At 42.9% G+C, this 23,171-nt stretch overlaps 1 protein-coding gene across 5 annotated transcripts in view; it reads left to right on the top strand.

Annotated features, from left to right (window-relative positions):
• Window positions 1–23,171, top strand: part of klhl5 (kelch-like family member 5) — a 45,295-nt gene that overhangs the window by 1,460 nt on the left and 20,664 nt on the right. The window contains exons 2-5 of one of the 5 annotated variants that reach the window (XM_053419521.1): window positions 2,085–2,150; window positions 2,816–2,917; window positions 14,025–14,107; window positions 19,633–20,349. In XM_053419521.1, the coding sequence (XP_053275496.1) occupies window positions 19,748–20,349 (602 nt within the window). In that variant the 5' untranslated portion in view covers window positions 2,085–2,150; window positions 2,816–2,917; window positions 14,025–14,107; window positions 19,633–19,747. The remainder of the gene's footprint in view (window positions 1–2,084; window positions 2,151–2,815; window positions 2,918–14,024; window positions 14,108–19,632; window positions 20,350–23,171) is intronic. The other 4 variants (XM_053419524.1, XM_053419523.1, XM_053419522.1 and 1 more) reach the window with 4 other exon arrangements.

Below are 23,171 nucleotides of genomic sequence, written 5' to 3'. Positions count from 1 at the left end.
ACACAGATGATTGTGTATTGTGTAGGTTTGGACTCTTACTGTAGAAAGGGATACGATCATGTCTTAAGAGAGAAATAAAAGGATGTGTGATTCATTATTTTATTGTAGGGTTAGGATTAGTTATACTGTACAAATACTTTCATTACAACGACTTTGTATGTCTTACCAAAATTTCCTTACAATCATGAGATGCCAAATATTCAACATGACAAACTAAAATATGATGATTGCACAATTTGTTTTAATAATTTATACTAAGTCATAACTTTCTATTCTTATTTACATGTTATTTTTCAATTGTAATTACTGTGTATCTAATAAATAAATATGAGATTATAATTTAGATCAAATAAAAGACAGGACTTAAAAATCTCACAGTTATTGGTACTTTTCTCATAATTACAGCAAATCCTACATATTATATACTAAACTTTAAGTATGGAGATATTATCCGCATTTTACAGTTTAAGAATTATTTTTTATATATATATATATATATGCATTTAGATATATAAATCATAGATATTAGATTCTAAGTCAAAATCACAAATGGGATTTTGTGATACATAGTCATAATTATGAAATATGTCCATAATAATTTTGAATGTCAGATAAGTTATAATTAAAAGGTAGTAACTAGGAGGAAAAACATATGATGAATACAGTGGTTTGTATTTGTCCTTCCACTGACCTTAGCCTCACTCCTTTATTTAACCTCACCTGTTGTAGAGGAGGGACTCTCTCGTTCTTCTTTTCTTACTCCCCTCTAAAAAGAATGTATTTGTCCTTTCTACCATCTGACTTGAACTCTGTTGGGTTTTTAGAGCAGCTCAGATTTTATGGTTGGGTTCCTGAGAGCCACTTACCTTGGCAGGTCTGACGGACACACACACACTTCACATTTGGAGGCCCTGACAAACATACATTCACAAACCCAGTGATGAGCACGGCTGCCAGGTGGAGCCTTATCTCCACTCCACAGCGGCTGTCCTCTCTCAGGGCTCAGTCGGCAGCTTATAAAACAGACGGAAGCAGCCAAAGCTAAAAAAATAAAAAAATAAAATACTAAAATCACTTTCTGTGCATCGAATCTAGCTGCTCGACACTTTTCCAAATACCTGGCTGTAATGTTTGTATCACCATAGTGCCTGTGATTGCTGACAGAGTTGTGACATATGAAGTACTGTAGTTGTGGACTTGTAAGACTCCACACTGTTCAGATAAGATTGAGTTCTTAACTGTGGGACTGAAGGTTAAGTTAGAGATAATATTAGGTTTAGGTTTGGGTAGGATTATCTGTTTGTTTGGATTGGTGGGTGGGTGACCTTGTTTTTGTATCCCAATGGGATACACACTAAATCTCTGGGAATTATACCACTGTGGTGCCAAAATTGCGTGCATTTGAGTAGAGACAGTTTACAGTGCTTCTTGGTGGTTAAGACTAGTATTAAGGGTTAAGGTAGAGGTAGAAAATGCGTCTGTCAGTCAGTGTCTACCCTGCTGAAGTGTCCTTGAGCAAGACACCAATCACATTTTTGATAATTTCCTAGAAATGTAGTTGAACCTCTAATAATTATTCAGTATTCAGTGGTTAATTATTACAGGTATAGTAAACCAAGCTGGCAATCAGATGCACAAGATAAAGACAATATGGCAGGTCGGCACTTTACAAAATAAACCTCGTGAATGCAAAAGTACAGATATGTTCATAAAAATGTATCTTATAACAACATGCAGTGCAACACAACAACACCACAATCTTGGTCCATTACTAACATTATAAGATAACATAATTCAGTAGGTTTATTTCCCAGGTACATGGAGAGATTCACTGCTCAATTCACAAATGAGGTACAAATTGTGTTAACGATGTTTTCAGACCAGATGTTATACATTTTTTTCATGTACCTAGAGTATAGATAGATGCTGTAGGATTCACACCACATAGGTTACATTTTTTATTGAGGATAATTCTCGATGTCTCATCTTCTATCAGGATTTTTTGCATGTAAATCATAGTGACTGTTTCCACATTTGCATGATTTTACCATACAGAGTGAAACTGGGTTTTCCACATTTTTCAGGGGAGGAGTTGGAAAAGCCCTACAGGATCTTTAAAGTCTCCTTGAAACCTGATTAGAAAACCACAGGTACGGACTCTCCTCTGTTGGGTTTTTGTGTGCCTGACGTGTGACCAGTAAAATGCTGAGGGGAACTATAACACACCGGCCTCAACAGGAGGATTAAACCTCCTTTTAGTGCCGCACAGTATGACTCCAGGTTAAGATGTCTCTTCTCTGCCATGTTGTCAGTTTGCCAGAATTTAATAAATCCTAACTGTGTGGTGATGGAGCAGCAGCAGATGGACAGGGGAGATGTAAATTTAAGATCTGGCTAAAGATGCTAAAGAAGAGGAGTCTAAGAGGAGAGAAAAGCGTTCACACATTCATGAGTCTAAATGTTACTCTACCTGTTTTAATGCTTTTTGCAGCAGCAGCAGCCGGGACCAAGTGTGTTGATGTCAGCTTCAGTTTATCTGCCTTTTCACAACAAACTATTATGAACACTGGCTTTTTAATTCGAGAACGTTAATTAATTTGCTGTTGTGGGATATTTAAATTCTTAGGAATTCATAACGTGTTACTGTTTTCAGCACATTGGTCAACTGGGGTAGCTGTAAAAGTATTATATAAAACCGTTTCGCACTCTGGCTGTTGTCCTTATTACACAGTACGATATACAGTAAGATTTATTGAGGGTTTAGATATGCTCATATAAAGATTCTAATTACATTCCCCCAAAATCTTTCTTTCAGCAAAACCTGTCAAATTCCTGAGTCATGAAATCCATTGAGCACACGACTCCACGACCTTTACTTCAGACAGCCTCAGCCTTTTGAAGCTCACCAATAGAGAAGGTAAGAACAGAAAATACATTGACATTCCTGGGCTGTAATGAACTCTGCGGCCTCCAGGGACCACTGCTGGAGCGTCAGACATTCAGTCTCATTTCAGTCAAATATCTGCTTTGAAGTTTCGTCAAAGCTTCAGACCATTTGATCCTTTGACTCCATCAAACAGGTGATTTGTTAAGTAGTAAAGTGCCTTGTAGCTTCATCTAATCTGACACAAACTATCAGTCACAACTAACTGTCACATCTATCACTTTTACTGCTGCAGACGGGCTCTAATGATGAACTCAACAGGGCTGTGCAAATGCTGACGAGTAGGCTGTACCCCAACTAATTCGGGCACTCCCGATGGATTGGTCCCATCTCCGAGCTTCTACGACCTTTGGAAGGGAAAAACCTAATTTGTGAAGTGTTAGGGTTGCAATCAGGGTTAGGGTTTAAGGCTAGGGTTAGGGTTAGGGTTATGGATAAGAAGGTCGTAGAGACTTGCGACTAGGCTCTACTCCCACTAATGCGGGCACTCCGGATGGATTGGTCCAATTCCCGAGCTTCTACGACCTTCGGAAGGGAAAAAAACTATTTGTGAAGTGTTAGGGTTAGGGTTAGCGTTTAAGGCTAGAGTTAGGGTTAGGGTTATGGATAAGAAGGTCGTAGAGACTTACGAGTAGGCTCTACCCCCACTAATCAGGGCCCTCCAGATCGATTGGTCAAGATAAGGGTAAAGCCTGAAACATGCTTCTGCGTTTTCACGGGCCCGTAAGCGCAAGAGCCCTTCCGGGTCCCTTACGTGCTTATGTATCCCTCCTTACGTGCTGACGGGTGTCGACCCCCTTTTCTAAAATTTACGGCAAAGCTCCGCAAGCTCACTCAGCCCGCAAGGCTGTGATTGGTCTGCTCTACATCCCTTCTGGAGCTGCATTTCCGGTTTCATGCCCCATAATACAGGCAGAAACAACGGGAGATTTAGAAGAATGAATATGGAACAAATAGAAGAGCGTTTGGCAGAAGAGATCCGAAAGTATGTCCACTTGTATAACCCGTCACTGACTGGCGTATTTGTCCGCCTGAAAAAGGCTACAAGGAGCCGCAGTAGCTATGTAAATAAACAATCGATGAAGAAGAAAGAAGGCGTCTCTCAGGTCGTCTTCGACAAAAAGCATTACTCCGCCTAGTGTTCTGGCGGGGAATTGCTTTGTAAGACGCGCAACGGTTGGGGAAGCATGAATGACAACGAGTCTTGCGCCACAGCGGCGTGAAAAGACGCAGACGCAGTCGCAGAAGCATGTTTCAGGCTTAAGGGTCTAGGGAATGCATTATGCCAATCAGTGTCCTCACTCAGTAAGATAAATATACAAATGTGTGTGTGTGACGACCTGTGTCTTCATCAGCACCTAACTTTACTCCAGCACTTAGTCGTTTGATGAACATTAAATGTCAGACGTATTGACAGTCTGCAATGTCGCTGCTGACAGTTTAGAGATTTGAATGTAAGAGCATTAGGGGTTTATAGGTAGAGGGGATGTTTAACAACAGGCCACGCTCTTGCTGGCTCAGTGCAGGTTATGGTTGTATTTCAGGCATTAGATGTTGTACATTTGATCCTCTCATCATGTCCCTGCTGTGTTGTCTGAACCTAATCCCTGGATCTGCTTTTAGCGGATATATTGTCAGATCTGCTGAGGATTCGATAGATACAGAGATTTGAAATTCCTTTTTATTCCCTTTTCTATATTTTTTGAGTTTGTGTTGAGAAATTATGTCAGGCAGATTTGCTTTGAGTTTTATTGTCTTTATGCCCAAATGTCAAAGTAGAAAGTTAGAAAAGGAGAAAAGATCGAAAGAGGATTTGAAAAGAAACTTCAGTTTGAACATCAGCTCCAGTTAAGTGTTTGTAGTCATCTGATGTGTGTGTAGCACGGCTCCCACCCCTCTCTTGATGTCGTCTTAGCTGCAGCAACATGAGAGAGGCCAAAATAGAGTTCAAAGATTTTTTTTTTTTCCATGGGTGAAGTGAATAGTAGTAACGTTGCACCCTATCTGTTTGGATGTTTACATCAGCAGCTCACAGACATGTTCTCAATATCAGAGGAGGATGATATGTTGTGTTGCTTCTGCCAAAGAGAGTCAGTACTTGCAGGTTTTATTTTCTCCTTTCTAAACATTTAGTGTTGAAATATATTTAAATGGAGCTCATTGTTTCCTCATTCACTGGTCTGACTAGTTTGGAGTTATTTTGAAAAAACAAATGGGAGCGGAATAGAGGGGGGTGAGGGATGAGTGGTGAGCATGTTTTTCCATTAAAAACAGGCGGAGAGGGGAGAGCATGGGTGATTTAGCGCTGTGTCAGCAGCGAGGCGTCTACTGGCTCTCCAGAGACGAAGCCACTGGGAAGTTTTATGATTCTTTATGGAGAAATTACGTAGGTCCACAAGACATTATCATTATGAGCAAACCTTTAAAGGTGATGGAGGCTTCCAGTCTGAGCCTCTTCGTGGCTATCATCTGCCTGTCTTGTTTCTCAGCACTTTGCAATTTCTGTTTGTGCTCTGAATACAGCATGTGTGCTTGTCGAGGTTCTCCTCCTCTTGGTGCCTCTCTCAGGAGGGCAAGGTTTTTAGCCCCATCTTATCTTTTTAGTGTGTGTGAATGTGTCTGGTTGGGAGGGGCACACACACACACACACACACACACACTCTCACACACTCACCCGCACACTCACACTCACACACACTCACACTCACACTCACACTCACACTCACACACTCGGAGACTAAAGTGGGTTAAAGACGGTTGCATTTACAGGAAGTTCCGAGCCATCATGGTGCTGCATCTCTTCTGTATTCCCTCTTCTGTATTCCCTCCCTCTCTCCTCTCCTCTGCTCTAACCTTCAATGGTGAGAAAATGCCACGTCAATAAATGCTTTTTAACATGGGCAAAAATCAATGGGCCCCGATTGCACCTTTCTTCAAGCGTGTCTCTATCAAACAGATGAGTTCCTCTGCTTCTGTGGTTTCTGAGATGTCGCTGGGTGGAGAAAGCTGTTCTCCAAAGCAGAATTGAGCTTTCACATTGTAATGAGCTAGACATGAAAATCTACTTGAGGCCCTTGAAATCCCGTTCATGTGGATATGACTTAACATTAACACTTTGCAATCTCAGGTGCTTTATTGGTCACAACTCACACCATCAACTTTTATCATCCTGGAAGGGAAATCATGCCGGAAGGCGTGGTTGCAATAAAAATGCACAATAAAAATTTATCTTGAAAACAATAAAAACACAATAAAAACACACTAACATAAAAGCCCAATAAAACGCTTGGTAAATAGACTCAATATATATCCACATTAGACCAGGCAGTCTATCTCTCCTTGCAAAAGTGGATTCAAATTTCTTTATCTCCCTATATGAGTGTTATATTTCCACTTTATATCTGCTACCTATAGAGTAAGTAAAAGAAACACAGCTATTTTATTCCAAACTCAGAGCGGAAGGAAATAAGCGCTGTCAGCCAGTTAGCCAGTTTTTTCCTTCCATTGTCACTCGTGATGGATCATAATTATTCATTGTCGTTATCAGTGTAACGTGGATTAAACTTCATACTTTACCTCATATTTGAACATGATTTGTGCGGCAGTTCAATTTTCAGCGGCGATGTGGTGAAGACAACTCCTGTGATCCCACTCTGCTTCACTATATGTCATCACATTTTATAACCTATTGAGTTTTTATAGATGTAGGATTGTTTGCCTGAAATGGAATTAACAAACAGATTACAACAACAATAACAGGATTGCAATATTAAATTTAGAGGGATGACAATCCCCCCTCCTTCTTTCTAACCAATTCTTATTACATTGAAATTACACTTGGGAGTTTTTATTTCTTGTTCGATCTTGACTTCTCCAGCCTGTCGACAACATTTTCAATTAATATGGAAGCTGTGGTTGCTCTGAGAAGTGGAGAAGCAGTGTCTATGTCATTTCCTGTCTGCTGTAATCAAGGTTCCCAGGTAGCAGCGTCGCCTTGGTGACCAGGGAGGTGATATCGGGCTACTAACTGATAAAATAATGTTCAATGATTCCTAAGTTTGTCTAATTTATTAGATACAGTAAAAACTTGATATGACTTGACTATGATATGTTGCAGTACATTAAGTGACTTGAACGTGTAGCTCTATGACGTCATTGTTTCATATTTTCCTTTAAAGTATTTCTGTTCCATCAAGGTTTGTTCCTCTTCAGCAGGAAATGAGTCATTGGTTGTAGGTTAAGTGGGTAAAAATGTTACACAAGGTATTTGTCTCCTTACCCCATGGATTTAAAGAGGACGTTATAGTTATATATTGTTAGAGTTGTATATTATAGTTATATGCATTGTCTGTGCCATGATGATCCTGCTATTTATAGACATCTTTAGGTATATGAGAGCTCACTTGAAAATGAGAACAAAATCAACTCTTCTCGTCACACCGTGTTTTGGGCTCAGGCTGTAGAATGAGAATAGATCTCACACACATACACAGGTTCTCATGCATGAGAGCAAATCTTATTTTCGTATTTTTATTTTAGGTGTAATGATATTCATGAGTTTTCCAGAGAAGAAACAAGCAGGATGTTTTTCGGGAGAAGATGACTGGTAGCGTCTGATGTTCCCGTGACAGTAGCTTTTCATGCATTTGGTGCGAGCTTTGTGCTCCAGATGCAAGAAATATCCAGCCTTCAGTGGAAGCAGGTCAATTCTGCAGCGTTGATTGAAAGCGTTTAAAGCTTGGATAATTATAATCATACATCAGTGAGAACATTCAATCCATTACGGTTTAATTAACATTTTATCACCGATCTCCAGACTCTGCTCTGACGCAAACACACACACACACACACACTAAATGCTCTCCTCGGTGATCGGATGATTTCATTCATTCTTTCACCCTCTCAATAAACCAGATGCATGCTAAAAGGTCCCTCGTGCTACAATACGAACTACCGAGGACCAGTTATGGGTTGATAAGCTGCATCGTCAGCGTCCTCTAAGTGCCCCCCTCCAGTAATTATCCCACCTACCTCTGATTAATGCTTAGCCACTGTGTCCAACAAGGCCTCCTGCCTGTTCCTCTGCTCATTCGCATTGTTAACACAACCTCCGTCCACTCATTTTCATTCTAGACCTGTTTCATCCTGCCATGTTCCTTTTATCCAGCAGGAACTTACTTTAGGCCATTCGAATGCAAACGGCCCATCCACAGTTTAAAAGGTTTTTAGATAAAAGTAACTTGCACAGGGGAATTAATGGAAGAAACCACCCTTGAATACACCAATCTGACCATGACTCTTTCTTACTTTACACTTGCAGCGACTGATTCGATTTAAAGATTCACGAAACTGGCAAAACAAATATATCAGGAAAAACAGTGCAAGCCTTCAAAAGATTCCCCAATGCACTTTATATATGCATTTTTATGTTGTGTGTTTGTTTTTATGTCCTGTTGTCTTACAGGGCCTTCCTCTGCATCGTCTGCTGCTTCTGTTTCCTCTTAAATCACAAAGCAACCTCCATGCAATAACCCTGCCACCAACACTTCTACTGCACCTACAAGTTATACATATGATATAGTTTACGCTTGAATACATGCACACTGTGCCTCAACAGAAGCATGTCATCATTATCATTATTAATTTAATCATGCTGTATGTACATATCTGCATGTGTGTACTGCAAATAACCACCTACTTCATGCGTATTAAGTTACATTACTCAGTTTTCACCCCTGGCCATTTGTTTGTTTGTTTATATGTTGGCAAACAAGATGAACGCAAAAAACAACTGATCTACTTCTTTAACATTGTGAGATTTTTCAACATTGTCACAGTTTTCTCAGGGAATAACTCATGTCAGGCACATTTAGGGAATTGATATCTATGAGTATGTGAAGTCGGTGCAGATTGATTGAGTTTAAAAGGACTGTTGAGCGAATGTATGTGCTCTACCGACTACCAATCTAGTCCAGTATTATTCCAGCACTTTTTACTCCCTGCACCCACACACACTGCTGTATCCCTGCTTACAAGTTATTCATAAGTTTGACTTGAGTATCGATGTTCATTGTAATTAATATATATATATATGTGTGTCTGCGGGTGTGCTTGACGTTATGGTCGAGCAATAAAAAGCCCCTGGTTGAAAGTTTAAAGCCTCATCGGTGCATTTGATTTGTCCCTTTTTTTTATTCCTCCGATCGTAAAAATAAATAGTCAGCCATCAGTGTGAAATGAGAGGTCACAGCACATCCAGCCATTGCCCTTTTTTTTTATTGCCTTAGAAGACAGCGAGTTGAACAGACTTGCTTTGTGTGCAAATCAACAGGCAGCTGGATTGGATGTCTGGCAAGTTGCCTTGTAAGCAGATCTCTATGCGGTTAGCTACAGTAGCTGATCCAGGAAACTGCTTTGTGTGTTTACTTTCAGTCAGGCACAGACACAAGTGTTAAATCATCTAGATTGCTGTGAACTTTCAGGAGGCTCACGTTGCTTTTTCTATTACACGTTGCCTTGTTGGACTCTGAGTTTTTCTAATTTGTCTGCCAAGTGCAAAGTAACCATGACCCATAGTGAGAACAGAATGAAGGAATTAATTAAATGAATGACTTCAAGGAGTTATATTTTAATTGTAAATGTTTGCGATTCTGCTTTGATCTCAGTCTGCATGAATTGTCCATTTGTGTTTTTAGTTAGCAATGTCCTACATTCAGTCCCTTTGGTCAATGCAGAGTTTTTCTCTCCATACACAGGTTGTCACTGGAAAAACACCTTCATAAAGCTTTTACTTTTCAAATCTGGAACATCTGTCCGTCCACCTGCCAATCCGTCTATTCATCTGTACCATTATTGTGAACATGATTTCTCAAGAACACCTTGAAAAAGTACTTGAATTTTGGTATAAACTTTCAGTTTTACTCAAGGAGTATGAACTGTTTACATTTTGCTGGTTAAAGATCATAGGTCAAGGTCACTGTGACCTTGCAAAAATCCTCCTTAAGCTTGTGAACGTCTCATCTTAAGAACGCCACAAGAGAATCCTTTCAAATTTAGCACAAACGTTTGCTTGGGCGCCCAGATTAACATTTTGGATTTCCATGGTAAAAGCCCAAAGGTCAAGGTCACGGCGGCCTCTCAAAACTTGCTTTTTAAACGTGATATCTCAAATCTGCCTCTAATAGATAGTTGTTGTCAAAGGTCAAGGTCACAGGGACTTTATGAGTCTTGGAATAAATGATGTAAACTGAAACTGCGCCGGTTAGCAGAGGCATATAACCTAAGTGAATAGAATAGCACAAATAATAATACAGAGGCATCACTTTCGATCACTAACACTAAGCGAGGAATTTATCTAGAATTGATTAGGTTTCAACTGGCTGAATAATTACTGCAAGATTGTGACTCATTGGTCGTGACTGGTGTGAAAATTAGTTGACATTCAGGTGGGAGGCACCAGAATTATACAGCATCTTTAACAACCATTATAATATTCATTGATCACCTTTTAATTCTATTCCTCACCTCTCTCATTCGATATGTCTCTGTCCAACCCATTCTCCACCCTCTGTGGCTCTGTTGTCTGTAGGTTTATGGATTCATGATTGGTGAGGGGGGGTAAGGTGACCTTCCTCTGACTGACCAATGTGAGAGCTCGCTGGATAGAGTCCTGCCTCATCCAGAGAATAAGAATTCTTCTCAGGCATTGTCTATTCCTTTCACAGCATGTGGGAGCACGAGGAACCAGAGCATACTGGGGAAACACTGTGGAGATGATTGCAGAACATTTGTCTAATTGGAAGGGGTGCTGTCATCAATTGTTTTTCTTTGTAACCGCATATAGCACAAATAAGTTTGTGTCTCCAAGAAGAAGAGAGAGAATTGGAGAAATAAATGTTAGGTTTAGGTTTGGATTAGTTGTATTTATTATGGTTGAGGATCGAACATAAATAAATAGAAAAAGCCGTAAAAGTGACACAAACCACTGCAAGCATCTGTTTGCCAGAAAAGCTTGATCAGGACGGCAAACTTACAGATGTCGAGAGAGCTAGACACAGAATGTCCTTGATCTGCCTGTTTATCCAGATCTGCTCCAAGTAATATAATGAATGTATATCGGAGATTAATGCTAGTTGTTAATGATTTGTAATTCTACAATCGCTCTTGCAACTAACTCAGTCAAACATCTCCTGTGGAATCTGTACCCATATAGCAAGAACAGATATTCAGGGAGCATCAAAATGATTCAGAAGCTGCTATTTTGAGGTAAAATGTTGCTCTTAGTTTCTGTGTGCTGAGCTTTCTCTGGCACTGTATAAAACAGAGAGACTAAAATGGAGCTTGGAAAAAAAACAAATGATGTTGAAACAAAATAGTTGTTTTGCTGCAGAGCTCCTATGTGAGTCTCTGAATTATATGTGTAAATTATTGTTCATTTTTACTTTTCTTTAATGGATGCCTCAGCTATTTTGATGTTCGATGCTGAATGTTTTAAAGCTTTTAGGCCAGCGTGTCACCTCGAATAATTTATCATAGTATTGTGGGACTGTCAGTATCAGCAAATCTCTCTCTCTCTCTCTCTCTCTCTCTCTCTCTCTCTCTCTCTCTCTCTCTCTCTCTCTCTCTCTCCTGGTGACACACACTCTCTGTCTCTCTCTCTCTCATGTCTATGGGAGCGATGGGCTCTGATTGGCTTGTGACTGCAGGGCAGAGTAAATTATTAAGGCCTGCTCTTTATTTGGCCATAAATGCTTTCTCTCCCTCTCTCTCTCCATCTTTCTCTCCCTTGTGTTTTCTATTTCCTCTCCTCCCTCAACACTCTGCCCATTTAGGAAGAGAGTGAACAGGAAAAGAAGCCACTGCAGCATGAGGGGAAGGAGAAAACAGGGGGAAATATCACAGAGAAATGTGGTTTGTAATGATGGAGATAGGAAAAGGAGGGATGGAATATTAGGGGGGGAGGGTTGATGAATTGCACAGCCATCACTTTGCTATCCTCCACCTGCCCTGAGACCTGAGTAAATCATGCAAGAGCAAACACACTCCTGCTTTAAACCTAAGAATGGGGATTATTTGTGTGTGTGTGTGTGTGTGTGTTTCTGTGTGTGTGTTGTTGTAATGAGAGGCTTGTTAAACTACCAGTCAGTTGCGGGTGGAGGGGGGAAATTAACCCGGAGCCAGAGAGGAAGACAGGTGGTTTTAGCAGAGAAAGAGAGTAGAAAGAAAAAATAGAGTTGTTTTCATTTACATCAATAATTCAGGATGTGTATTATCTCCTGTTGTGTGCAGCTGCAAACTTCATGCCTCAGCGATTTTCAACAGAGGCAAACAACCCGCCACGTGCACGTGCGCACACACAAACACACACCCACTCACTGGTGATTAGTGATCGTTTGTGTCATTTTGTAGGCAGACGTGCAATTTATGTAAACGTGGGATTCTTTCAGTGAGAAATAAACTTCAGAAAAGTAGTGGGTTGATTCGTGTGCTGTGTTTATCTGTCTTTAGAATCTATTAACCAGCACCTATTAGCATTACTCCGCACTGCTGCATGTCTTCTTCATTTCTCTTCTCATCCTGTCTAATGTTTAATGTCAACGAAATCAGTATTTTATGTAAACTAATATGTGCGATGTTAAAAGTGTAATTTAAGTGACGAAGCCACAGAGGATTGTTTTATCCAAGTCTCTGCTCCTCTCAGCTCTAGACAGTATTTTAGTATCTTTTTTAATTCATATTTTGGGGTTTAATGGACCCCGACTTTCATTTTCTGGTTCATTTACTGGTTCTAATTAAGTGGAAACTGAGCCAGCTGTAGGGTTACCTGAACAAAACATAAAGTCGAGTCATATCACAAATCATATATTTGCCTCAAGGAGCCGTACAAGAAATGTCCGGCTTTGGTCCTTTTATTCAGATTGTAAAATTATCTCGAAGAAATTACTATATCACTTCTAACAAAAAGTTTTCACTTTTAGCCAAGGTACACAGCTCCATATCTGCAACATAGACTGTTTGTACAGATGGATGACATGACTCCTCCCAAAAAATGAAGCCAAAGCGTTTTAATCACCACCCGGTTGCTGGCTACAGTATTGGTTATAAATCCTGCCTGCAGCATGTTATGCATGGACCAAACTTTAAAAGATCTAAGTACGCATCAAATACCTTTTCAACAAAAATGGTTTCTATCATTTTAGGTAGTTCTTATCACAATGATGTTTGTCCCAGTGTTAATTTCTCCTGTTAGTTTTTAATTAGTTATTTGAAGCCTTTCAAACGGGAATTAAAGCTCCTCCTGGCTCTTGATTGGTGTAGCGTGTGTATTGGTGGGACTTTTCGCTATTTCTCCAGAACTCTGGCTCCAATGTGCCAGATGGCAGCGATAGTATCTGGGATATTTTGGCTTGAATTCTGGATAGTGGGAGGAAATGGAGACGTATACACTTCTATAGTCTGCAATCATGACAGAGACGCATACACTTTAGCACTATGACATACTTATTCAGTGCTGTACTTAACATTTTGGGGATGAGTAAAGGACTGCTGTTTTCAAGTGCCATTGATGTTGTAGGGGGGACACGGTTTGCCCTTGTTCCATCCGCGGCTGCTGCTGGAGGGCACAGTGTGATTTGTCGGGGGTCATATAACCTCACAACATCTGCTCATAAACTTCTGTTTGTCCTGCAGCTGCAGAATTTAATGCCATGAACAGGTACACACACGAAGGCCAAATGTCGGGCCGCGGCAGATCAATGGAACCTGCTCACAAAAGATGAATATGTGGGGGAGTGTGTCTGGACAGGTGCTGATATAACAAAGAGTTTAATTAGATTGGAGCCAGAAATCCTATCTTTTCAACTACAGTGCTCCCATCCTCATCATCATCATCATCATCATCATCATCATCATCATCATCATCATCATGCTATGAAGTTGATATAAACAGATGCACAGTGTAACAAATGGGGTTGAATCTGCCTGATTGCATTCTCACCCCTTGCCTTTTTTCTCTATCCTTGTGGGCAATAAGAGAAACCAAAGTTAGTGTGTGTGTTTGTGTGTATGTGTGTGTACCCAGGTGATGGACTACAGCAGCAGGCCTGGCTCAAAGTAATCGGACAGTTGGTTTCACACTTGGGCAATCAAAAGCCTACTGTGCATGTGAGTTGCTGCATGTGTGTGTTTATTTTGTGTGTATTCTTTGCGTTTTGCCTCCCGGACCTAGTGGGCCAAACGCGCCCATAAAACACACATCCACTCAGCTACAACTCAACACACACACATGCAATATCATCTTTTTCTATCTACTTGTGTTGAATAATACATGGCAGGAAAAGTGTGTCACAGTCTTGCTCAGTGCAGAGGAAGCAGGACGGAAGGTTTCCGCTCCAGTATGAGAGCAAGTAAAATGTGTGTGTCTGTGTGTGTTTGTGTGTGTGTTTGTGTGCATGTGTCTGTGTGTGTGCAAGTGCCTTCCTCTGTCAGTGCAACTTGGAGATGTAATTGTGGGTAGTTTGGGTGTTTTGATCCTTGCCCGCTGTGCTGCCATCTCTCACATCACAGGCTTTTTTTTCTCCTCCCCTCTGCTTCTTTCTCTGTTGGTCGGTCCGTCTGTCTTTCTCCTCCTCCCACTCATTACAATCTGCTGTATCTGCACACCATTCCATCTTCTAGTCGCACACACACGAGACACACATGATTAACACTGGCCTTTCTCATAGAGTGGATCCATCGCTTAAAAGGGGGGAGGAGGGCAGAAAAGAATGAGAGAATAAGGGTAATGGATGGAGGAGATCTGTAGGCGGAAATTGGTAAATGGACAGAGGGGGTTATCACGGGAGGTGATCACAAGAGGAATACAAAGGATTTACATTGAAGAAATGGATGAGCCGCTTCACTGATCACTGGGCTGAGGCACTATTTTCTCCGATTGTTTCAAGATTGAATCCCCCTTGTTAGCTTTATGGCTCACACTCTGTCCAACAATATAATGAAAGAATAGAAAAAGACACACTCCCTGGATGCAGCTCCACACACACACACATACACACACACACACACACACACACACACACCTATCCTCTATCTGTGTGGTTCTGATAATAGCTGACATGATGAGGGAGAAGAGGGAAATTAACAGCTGTAGGTGGTCTCACTGTGATTCAGATTAGACACACACACACCCTCACTTAAATCCATCTATGCCTCCAGAGCATTGGTTGGAAAATAAAAATAATCTGTAGGTGTAAAGTTGGTGTAGGTCGCACTTCATCTCTCCTTGAGACTTGTGGCTCAAAACTACACAACATTACTCACCCAAATCACTGACCAAACTGGTTCATGTGGGCACCAGGTTTTGACCAAGAACGTGTGGTATACAGAGAGATAATAATCTTCTCAGCTGTCTATCGAGAATTCAACAATGAAATTGGATTGCAATGATAAATCAGTTCAATATGCTCTCTTAACTGTTGGAGCTGATAGGTTGGCTAAGCCGAAATAACCTTTAACTAAAAAATGAAACCAAGTCTTAACCCTGAAACTGCTCTTTCAAGGTTTGATCCAAAGAGATCCTCTCAAAGATACACGGATCAGAAAACAAGCAGACACACACACTTTCCACAATGCAAGCTTTGTTTTTGATTTCTGTTCAATAACATTGAATATTGTGCTTCAAGATCAATTTAATTGAAGTCACAAACACATTCACACAACCACACAACCACACGTCAGGGTAGAGCTGGCGTGTCAATGTGGAGAGGTAATTATTTGCTTGGCCAGTCTGAGCCTGTTCTGAGTCTCAAGGACGGACTCGCCTGCAGCTACAGAACCAACCAACACTCGGATTACACAAAGACTGTGTGTGTGAGTGTGTGTGTCTGTGTGTGTGTGTGATGTTGGGGCAGTGCCTTAAATGAAAGTTGTTCTTCTGTTTTTTATGTGTATGCATGCAGAATGTAGAGGCTATGGTTAATATTCTTCAGAGCTGTCTGAGTGTGTGTGAGTGTGTATGTGTGTGTGTGTGTGTGTGTGTGTGTGTGTGTGTGTGCGTGTGCGTGTGTGTGTGTGTGTCTCTATAGGTGAATATGTGTGGCCATATTTGTGTATATGTCTGTCAGCCCATATAGAACAATGGCTCTTGCAACATTTTCCCTGCAGTTCTCCACCAAAGGGAATCACTGCCACAGTCCCACCATTACACACACACACACACACACACACACACACACACATATATAATTCCCAGTGTGCCACACTAGAATAGCCGGGATGTGGAGACGGAAATCAAGGCTGGGAAGGAGATTGGGGAGAAATGGCCAGAGTAAGGGTGGGGAGCAAAGGAGGGGAGAGGGGGTTTCCAGAACTCAGGGAAGAAAGAAAGAGAGAGAGAGAGAGATTGGAGGAAGGCCATTGGAGGATGAACATCAGTCATGAGAGATGAGCTGATCATCACAGTCGGGCCAGACAGATAATGTTTCACTTTCTGGCCCCATAAAATCTTTTACGACAGCCCTCCCCAGATGACTGCTACCTGTTTTTATTTGCCTCTGTATCTGTATTTGTCTGCTTATGTGTTTGTGTACCTGTGTGTGTTTGTGTAGTAGAATGCTTATAGAATACAAAATGTGCATTAATGGGATTGCATACTATCATTTTTGTGTGCATGCATGCTTGCATGTGTGAATGCACACAAACAGGATGATTATCAAGTGTGAAATGTGTGTGAACGGGATTTCATGGTGTCATTGTGTGTGTGTGTGTGTTTGTGTGTGTGTGCTTGTGTTTATATGTGTCTGCGCTGTAGAGCCGTAAAGATGTGCCAGAGAGTTTTGAGTGATAGCCTTGGACTACCTCAGCCAGGAGACCAATAACAGTCAGAGGCTCAAGGAGGCTCCTGCCAAGTGACCGATGATTAGATCCAACTGGAAGAGACCGGAGCTGAATGACCCGTCACTCCTCAGCTTCATTTCCCCTCAGAGCCCCATTCCCAGTTCCCCCCAGTAACAGAACAGCTTTTCTGTTGTGTGGCTGTAGCAGAAACCCGCTGGCTTGTTGTGCGCATGGGTGGAGCAGAGGTGTTAAAATCTGATTGGACCCAGAAGTTCCCCTGTCCCCTAGTCACCATAGTCACTTGACTCTATGCAGATGTCCAAAGCTTGTACACATTGATTATAAAAGTGTTTTCTATGCACACGAAAATTAAGAGCTCTTATTTTCTAAGCTTTTTTGAAGTTCACAGAATGCTTGAACGGGGTTTTTGGTCAAAGCCAAACAGCCAATGGGAAACAGGGAATGACTTACGACCTCTAATTGAGTTGGACATTGCGTATGGGTGTTTGACATATACTTGGCCCCTGTGTGTAGAAGGTCCCTGCATTAGGACCTCAGACTGCGTCCACATTGATTAGGATGCAGTAGCTCAGAGACACAGTGTGCAGGCCATGACTTTTCTCCAAATTGATTCTCTAATAAAATGATGGCCAATAATGTAAAGACATTAGGAGGGGAGCAGTATGGGATCGTTGTGTAGTTTAGTGTGCAGTCTGGCCGCTGCGCAGTCTGCTGTTTGCTGAAAGCAGTTAGGAGACCATTCCAACACATAGACATGTATAAAGCTGCGTATATAAAAAGTAATGCTATGAAAAAGCACGAGGCGGATACTTTGACACTTGACAACGCAGTGGTTTAAATTAAACTGATGACATTGCTCCCCAAACATTTAAATCTGTCAGACCAAACTTTTTCTCCTGCTCTCTTACTCATGCTTTATACTCGAGAATGAGAGAAACACCCCATGCTCTGCCCCCTCCCCCCCCCCCCCCCTTTCTTTTTGGCTGTCAAGGCAGTGCTGCTTGTTTTCATGCCTCCTTGCAGCCTCAGCTCGGGTGTGTATTGACGTTGTCGTATTGATCAGATAGAGCAGCGGGGTGGTCCAGCTCTCAGCCGTCTGTGCATCTCGATGTTTTCTAAGACTCCGGCAAACAGAATGAGAAGAAGTTTTCAGAGCTGTCAGAGCCGCGTTCGGCCGCTCTGCTCGTTTATTTATGGTAAAAAAAATTAGTCTGTGAGCTTGGCTGCTGGTCCGCCGAGCAGAGCCAATTTATGAGCAACACATCTCCCATCTGTGTAATTTATAAACTGACCTCGGCTGTTTGACATATTGATTCTAGCCAGAGTGTGGCCCTCTAAAGCCTCCCTCCCCTCCTGTCGGTGGGCCCCCATCCAGAACCCGCTGTGTTCCGGCTCTGCGGCTCCGCTACGTCCTGTGGTCATCCCGGGGGTTACTGCGGAAGGTCTGCTGGCTATCCCTGGCATCTGGATGGGAAGGCTCCCACAGGACCACGCTCCCACTGATCATTATTGTCTATGAATAGCTGCTGCATTGCAGATGGAGGGAAGAGAAGGGGGAGGACAGGTACAGGAAAGCCGTGTAGCAATGGAAGAGGAGTAGCATGTGGAGAAGTAGTGAAGAAGGGTATGGTGGTGCACAAGAGCCTGAAAAGTGTGTTTGTGTGTGTGTGTGCGTGTGTCTGTGTGTGTGTATGTCGGCAGGGACACAGAAGAAATGTCATTCTCAAGGACACTCAGGTCCCTCGCTGTGGCGATTCAAACCACAGATCTGCTCATCTGCCTATGCAGCCAGGCTTTTCAAATAAAGTGTGATTGTTCAGAGCAATAAGACGAGAGAGGGAGAGATGGAGAGACACTCCGAAATGAAGGTGCAGAGAGGAGGCAGCGAACAGCCAGGGTTGAAATGATGATGATAAAGAGGATGTGTCCATCGCCTCATTAAATTTCAGAGTCTTTGAGGAACAGGTAATGATCGCTGTACCCTCACAAACCTCCATGTTCACTCACTGGGGCACACACACGCACACACACACACACACACACACACACACACACACACACACACACACACACACACACGCGCACACACACACACACACACACACACTTTCTTCTGTACGAGGACATTACATTAACTTCTTATCAATTTACCCTAACCTCGCCTGATCTTCATCATGCCTGCCTCGCCCATAACCATTACCAAACAATATATCTCTTAACCTGAGAGATGGTGGCTGACAATAGTTTTTTCTTGAAATCGACTAAATGACTTATCAAATTAACACTGCCTGCTTGTCTGCCTGCTGAATGATGATGATGATGATGATGATGATCACTCCTCAGAATGCTTGTGGTCTGTAACATTCGGAGGTGGCATTCGTTTGTCTTTGTGGAAAATGTCTGTGGTTTAGTTTGTGCATGAAAAGTCTCAAGTGCTTAAACTTGAGGATACATCTCTCTCTCTCCATTACCACTCTATCTCTCTCTTCTTTGTCTTATCAGCCTCTCTTTCTCTCTGTCTATCCTCTTTCTCACTTAACCCACTCTCTATTTCTTTCTTTCGCTCATTTCCTTTCCATCTTCACCTTATTCTCTGTCTTACTCTCTCCCTATCCTATCCTCTCCCTCTCTCCATACACTTATCTATGTTCCACTCCCTCTTTCTAACCCTCTCTCTCTGTCTTCCCCCTCTGTCTCTCCGTCTCTCCCTTCCTCACCATCACCTCTCCCTCTCTCTCTCTATCTCTCTCTCTCCCTCGCCCTCTCTCCATCATCCCTCCCTCCCTCCCTCCCTCTCTCCATATACTCCGCTATGCTCCGCTCCCTCTCTCCAGTCGCGGTTACCGGCTGTACGGTCCAGCAGCGGTGCGCTAACTCTCCAGTGTGCGGATTTAACGGAGGAGCAACACGAGCCACGAGCCCCGCCATTTCCTCGTGCCGAGCCCTGGGATGTCGAGCAGCGGCTCGGGCTCTTCCTCGCGGAAGGAGTTTGATGTGAAGCAGATCCTCAGGATCCGATGGAGGTGGTTCGGCCACCCCGCGGTCCCTCCGCCTCACTCCCCGCCGCTAGGTGACTACTTCGCCGGAAGGAGAGCGGGCGGCAGCTCCGGAGACGGACCGTCAGTCAGCGGCAGTGGCAACTCGAATCCAGCGGGCGTAAACCCCAGCGCGGGGGCTCATAGCGGTCTTGTGGCCAGTGGCAGCGCAGGTTCGAACCTGTGTAACGGCAGCAACAGAAAGTTTGCTGATCCGGCGGGGAGTCGCGTCGGTCCGGGAGGAGCAGTGGGAGCGACGGGGAGCTCCTGTCCCCGCTCCCTCAGCCAGCCGGAGTGCAGGAGCTCCACCGCCGCGCTGTCGTGGGGCTCCCCGCCGACTCATCGGCGCTCTCGCCCCGTGTCGAGCATGGAACCTCCCGGTGAGGCTCCGGTGCCCCAGCTTGTACTGGAGGCTCATGCCGGGGGAGAGGAGGAGGCGACGGCAGCAGCAGTGGCCGCGGGGGGCACCGAGGAGAACACCGGCCAACCCCCGGAAACAGACTCCAGCTCCTGCAGGTAGGGATGGACTGGGTCGGTGCTGTTAGACTTAGGATCCGGCTCCTTCTTGTAAAACTTCCCCGGTAAAATTTGTACACAGCCATAGCATATATTTATCTCTCTCTCACACGCACACAAACACACACGCACAACATCGTTGTGCAAGTGATGAACTTCTGAGCTGTTAGTTGGTTATATTTTAGTTACAGTCGGAAATCAGTTGAGAATCATTCTACTAACATTGTTTAGTTAACTTAGTTGATCGTTTGTCAAAAAACAAGTAATCAAAGCTTTTCAGACAATTATATGATGCTTCTATCTCTCGACGCTCATGGGTTTATAAACTGAAAATCTTGTGAATCTGATCAAATGAAAACTGAATACCTTATTTGGGGCTTTAGGGAATTATAGCAGACTTATTTCTTATTTCTAATAGTTCATAGACATGAAGAATACTTGAGAAAAGAATGTGCAGCATATTCAATAGGGGAAATATTCAATGGTTGCACCACTAAGAGTAAATAGAAGTGAGTATGTAGGAATAGACTTAACAAGGGGGTGTTCAGACAGCATGCAGTAGGCTCATCACATAGAGATGTGCCTTTGGGGTGGCATGTGGTCCACGGATTTCTCCCCTCAGCCTCAGATTTTCAGAGTCAAATTAACGACATGACTCCAGGGCGGAGCTTAAAAAGTGTAGCTACACACTGCACTTGACATTTATATTATTTCTCCATGCTCGGCACGTTTGTGGGCACATGCATGACGGAGTGTGTGCGTTGCATAGGCGTGGTCATCCAGCTGTAGTGGTGTGAAGGGGTATTTAAGTAACGGTTGCCACGGAGACTGCGTAACAAAGTAATCAGGGCGTCATTACTCCTCTTGAGCGAATCTGCACAGAGTCAACAATTTATGTTTTTATTATGATGTAGCCAATTCATTTGAGAATGTGAAGGAATAAGGAAGAAAAAATCAGTCTGTGAGTGTGAGTGTGTGTGTGTGTGTTTACTATCCCAGCATAATGATGCATCTGAAAGCTTCCTATTCTACTTTGTGTTCCCAAGACACACATCAGAAAATATAAATGATTCATAGGACACGCTCATACACAAACTCACTCACACTTAAAATCCGCTTTCAGTGGGCGAAAATTCAGATGTATCTTTTAAATGGATTAATGTCGGGAGCTCTCTCATCCTACACCCCATTCGTTTCTACTGTGTATGTTTGCGTGTGTGAGAGAGAAACACGCAGGGAGAGAATTATGGTTTTAAAAATATCCGTTGTTATGCAAAGCTTGATGCGTTATAGTGCTTACACAGAAAATGACTTATGCTTAATTGTAACCCAAACGTACATATACACCAGCCTCATTAGCATAGACAAAGAAATTCAGTTTTGAGCCTGAGCTGATTTTGAGTATGTATGGCACATCGGCATGGATAAAGCCATGTCCGTGCACATGCTATGGTTGCCATACCAACACAGAGATTAGTGTCTGCAGTATGTGCAGCTCTGTGCATGTAAGTTTTGTGATTTATTTGTGTATGATGCTATTCGTCCTCACCCCCGGGAGCCTCTGTGCACAGTATGATACTCCGAGAACCCGGGTGGCAGAATCCCAAATGGGATCACAGGGAGGGCTGCCTGCGGAATCCCAGAGTGTCTGAAGGCTCAACATGGCTACTTCTCCTTCTTTCTCTTTTACTTTCTCAACTCACCCTCCTATCCCCTTTAATCCTGTGCTGCCTCCCCCACCCCCCCCCCCTCTCTCTCTCCCTCTCTCTCTCTCTCTCTCTCTCCCACTATATCACTCACTCCCTCTCTCGTCTTCATCTCATCCATTCATTTTCCATGTCTCTTTTTGTTTGGGAAACGAAAGCATTTGCATGTGTGGCACGGAGGGTGTAACGTGTGCTTCCGAGTGTCATGCGTATGATCACATCAGCTTACAGAAGAAAGTTTCATTTGCATTAGCCATTAGTCTACAGGCTAATCAGGCCAGATAGTCAATTACAAGGGAGTGTGTGTTCATGTGCCAGAGAAGCAGGGTGAGAGACACTGAATGACAGTTGTGTGAATGTCCTTGCCTGGTGCAGGGGTTTAAAAAAATCTGGCTGCATGGCGTTGATTCGTCCCAGACTCGCTCTCTCTTTCTCCTGTCTCTCTGGTTTTCTCCCTCTCAGTCAATGTTGAGTGCCTGCCAGGCTGAATTAAGGGGACTGGAAGGCAGCGTGCCCCCCACTTCAAAGCCATCTCCTCTGGCTGTATTTAGCCACCCCATTTGTCTACATGCACGCTCACACACTCAAGTACGCAAGGACAGGAAAGCCGGCCAAAAAGCCTCCTCGGAGGGTAAGAATGGGACAGGGAGGAGAGAGAAGCGAGGCAAAGACGGATGTAGGGATGAGCTGGAATGAAGTGAGTGATGGATGAGATTAGTTCAAGATATGAAAGTGTGGAAGGGAGATAAATATAGAGGATCAGAAGGGAGAAGACACTTGTTGTAGCAGCAGCAGCAGAACAACGCAATTCGTGTGCATGGCACTTACAATCTTTATTCATAGGGCCTGAGATTCAAGTCAATTTAATTTGCAATGCACAAAGTCACAGATTTGCGTCGGAGAGCTTTAAACATGTAATAAATGGTATTAGCAAACAATCAGATCCCTATTTAAACACCCAGCAGACATGAAGCAACACTATGTGGTCCTTTGGAATCATGTTTGTGGCTACATTTTCCTCTAAGCTCTATATTTGGTTTCCACCAACTTCTCGTTCTTAAGCGGTTAAACGCTCCACAAAGGTCATCGGATAGTCCCTGTCTGTGTCGGTCTCCT

Source organism: Pleuronectes platessa, chromosome 3 (genome assembly GCF_947347685.1).
Source record: "Pleuronectes platessa chromosome 3, fPlePla1.1, whole genome shotgun sequence".
Taxonomy (NCBI): domain Eukaryota; kingdom Metazoa; phylum Chordata; class Actinopteri; order Pleuronectiformes; family Pleuronectidae; genus Pleuronectes; species Pleuronectes platessa.
The sequence above is the reverse complement of the archived record's forward strand: the minus strand, read 5'-3'. Positions and strand labels throughout refer to the sequence as shown.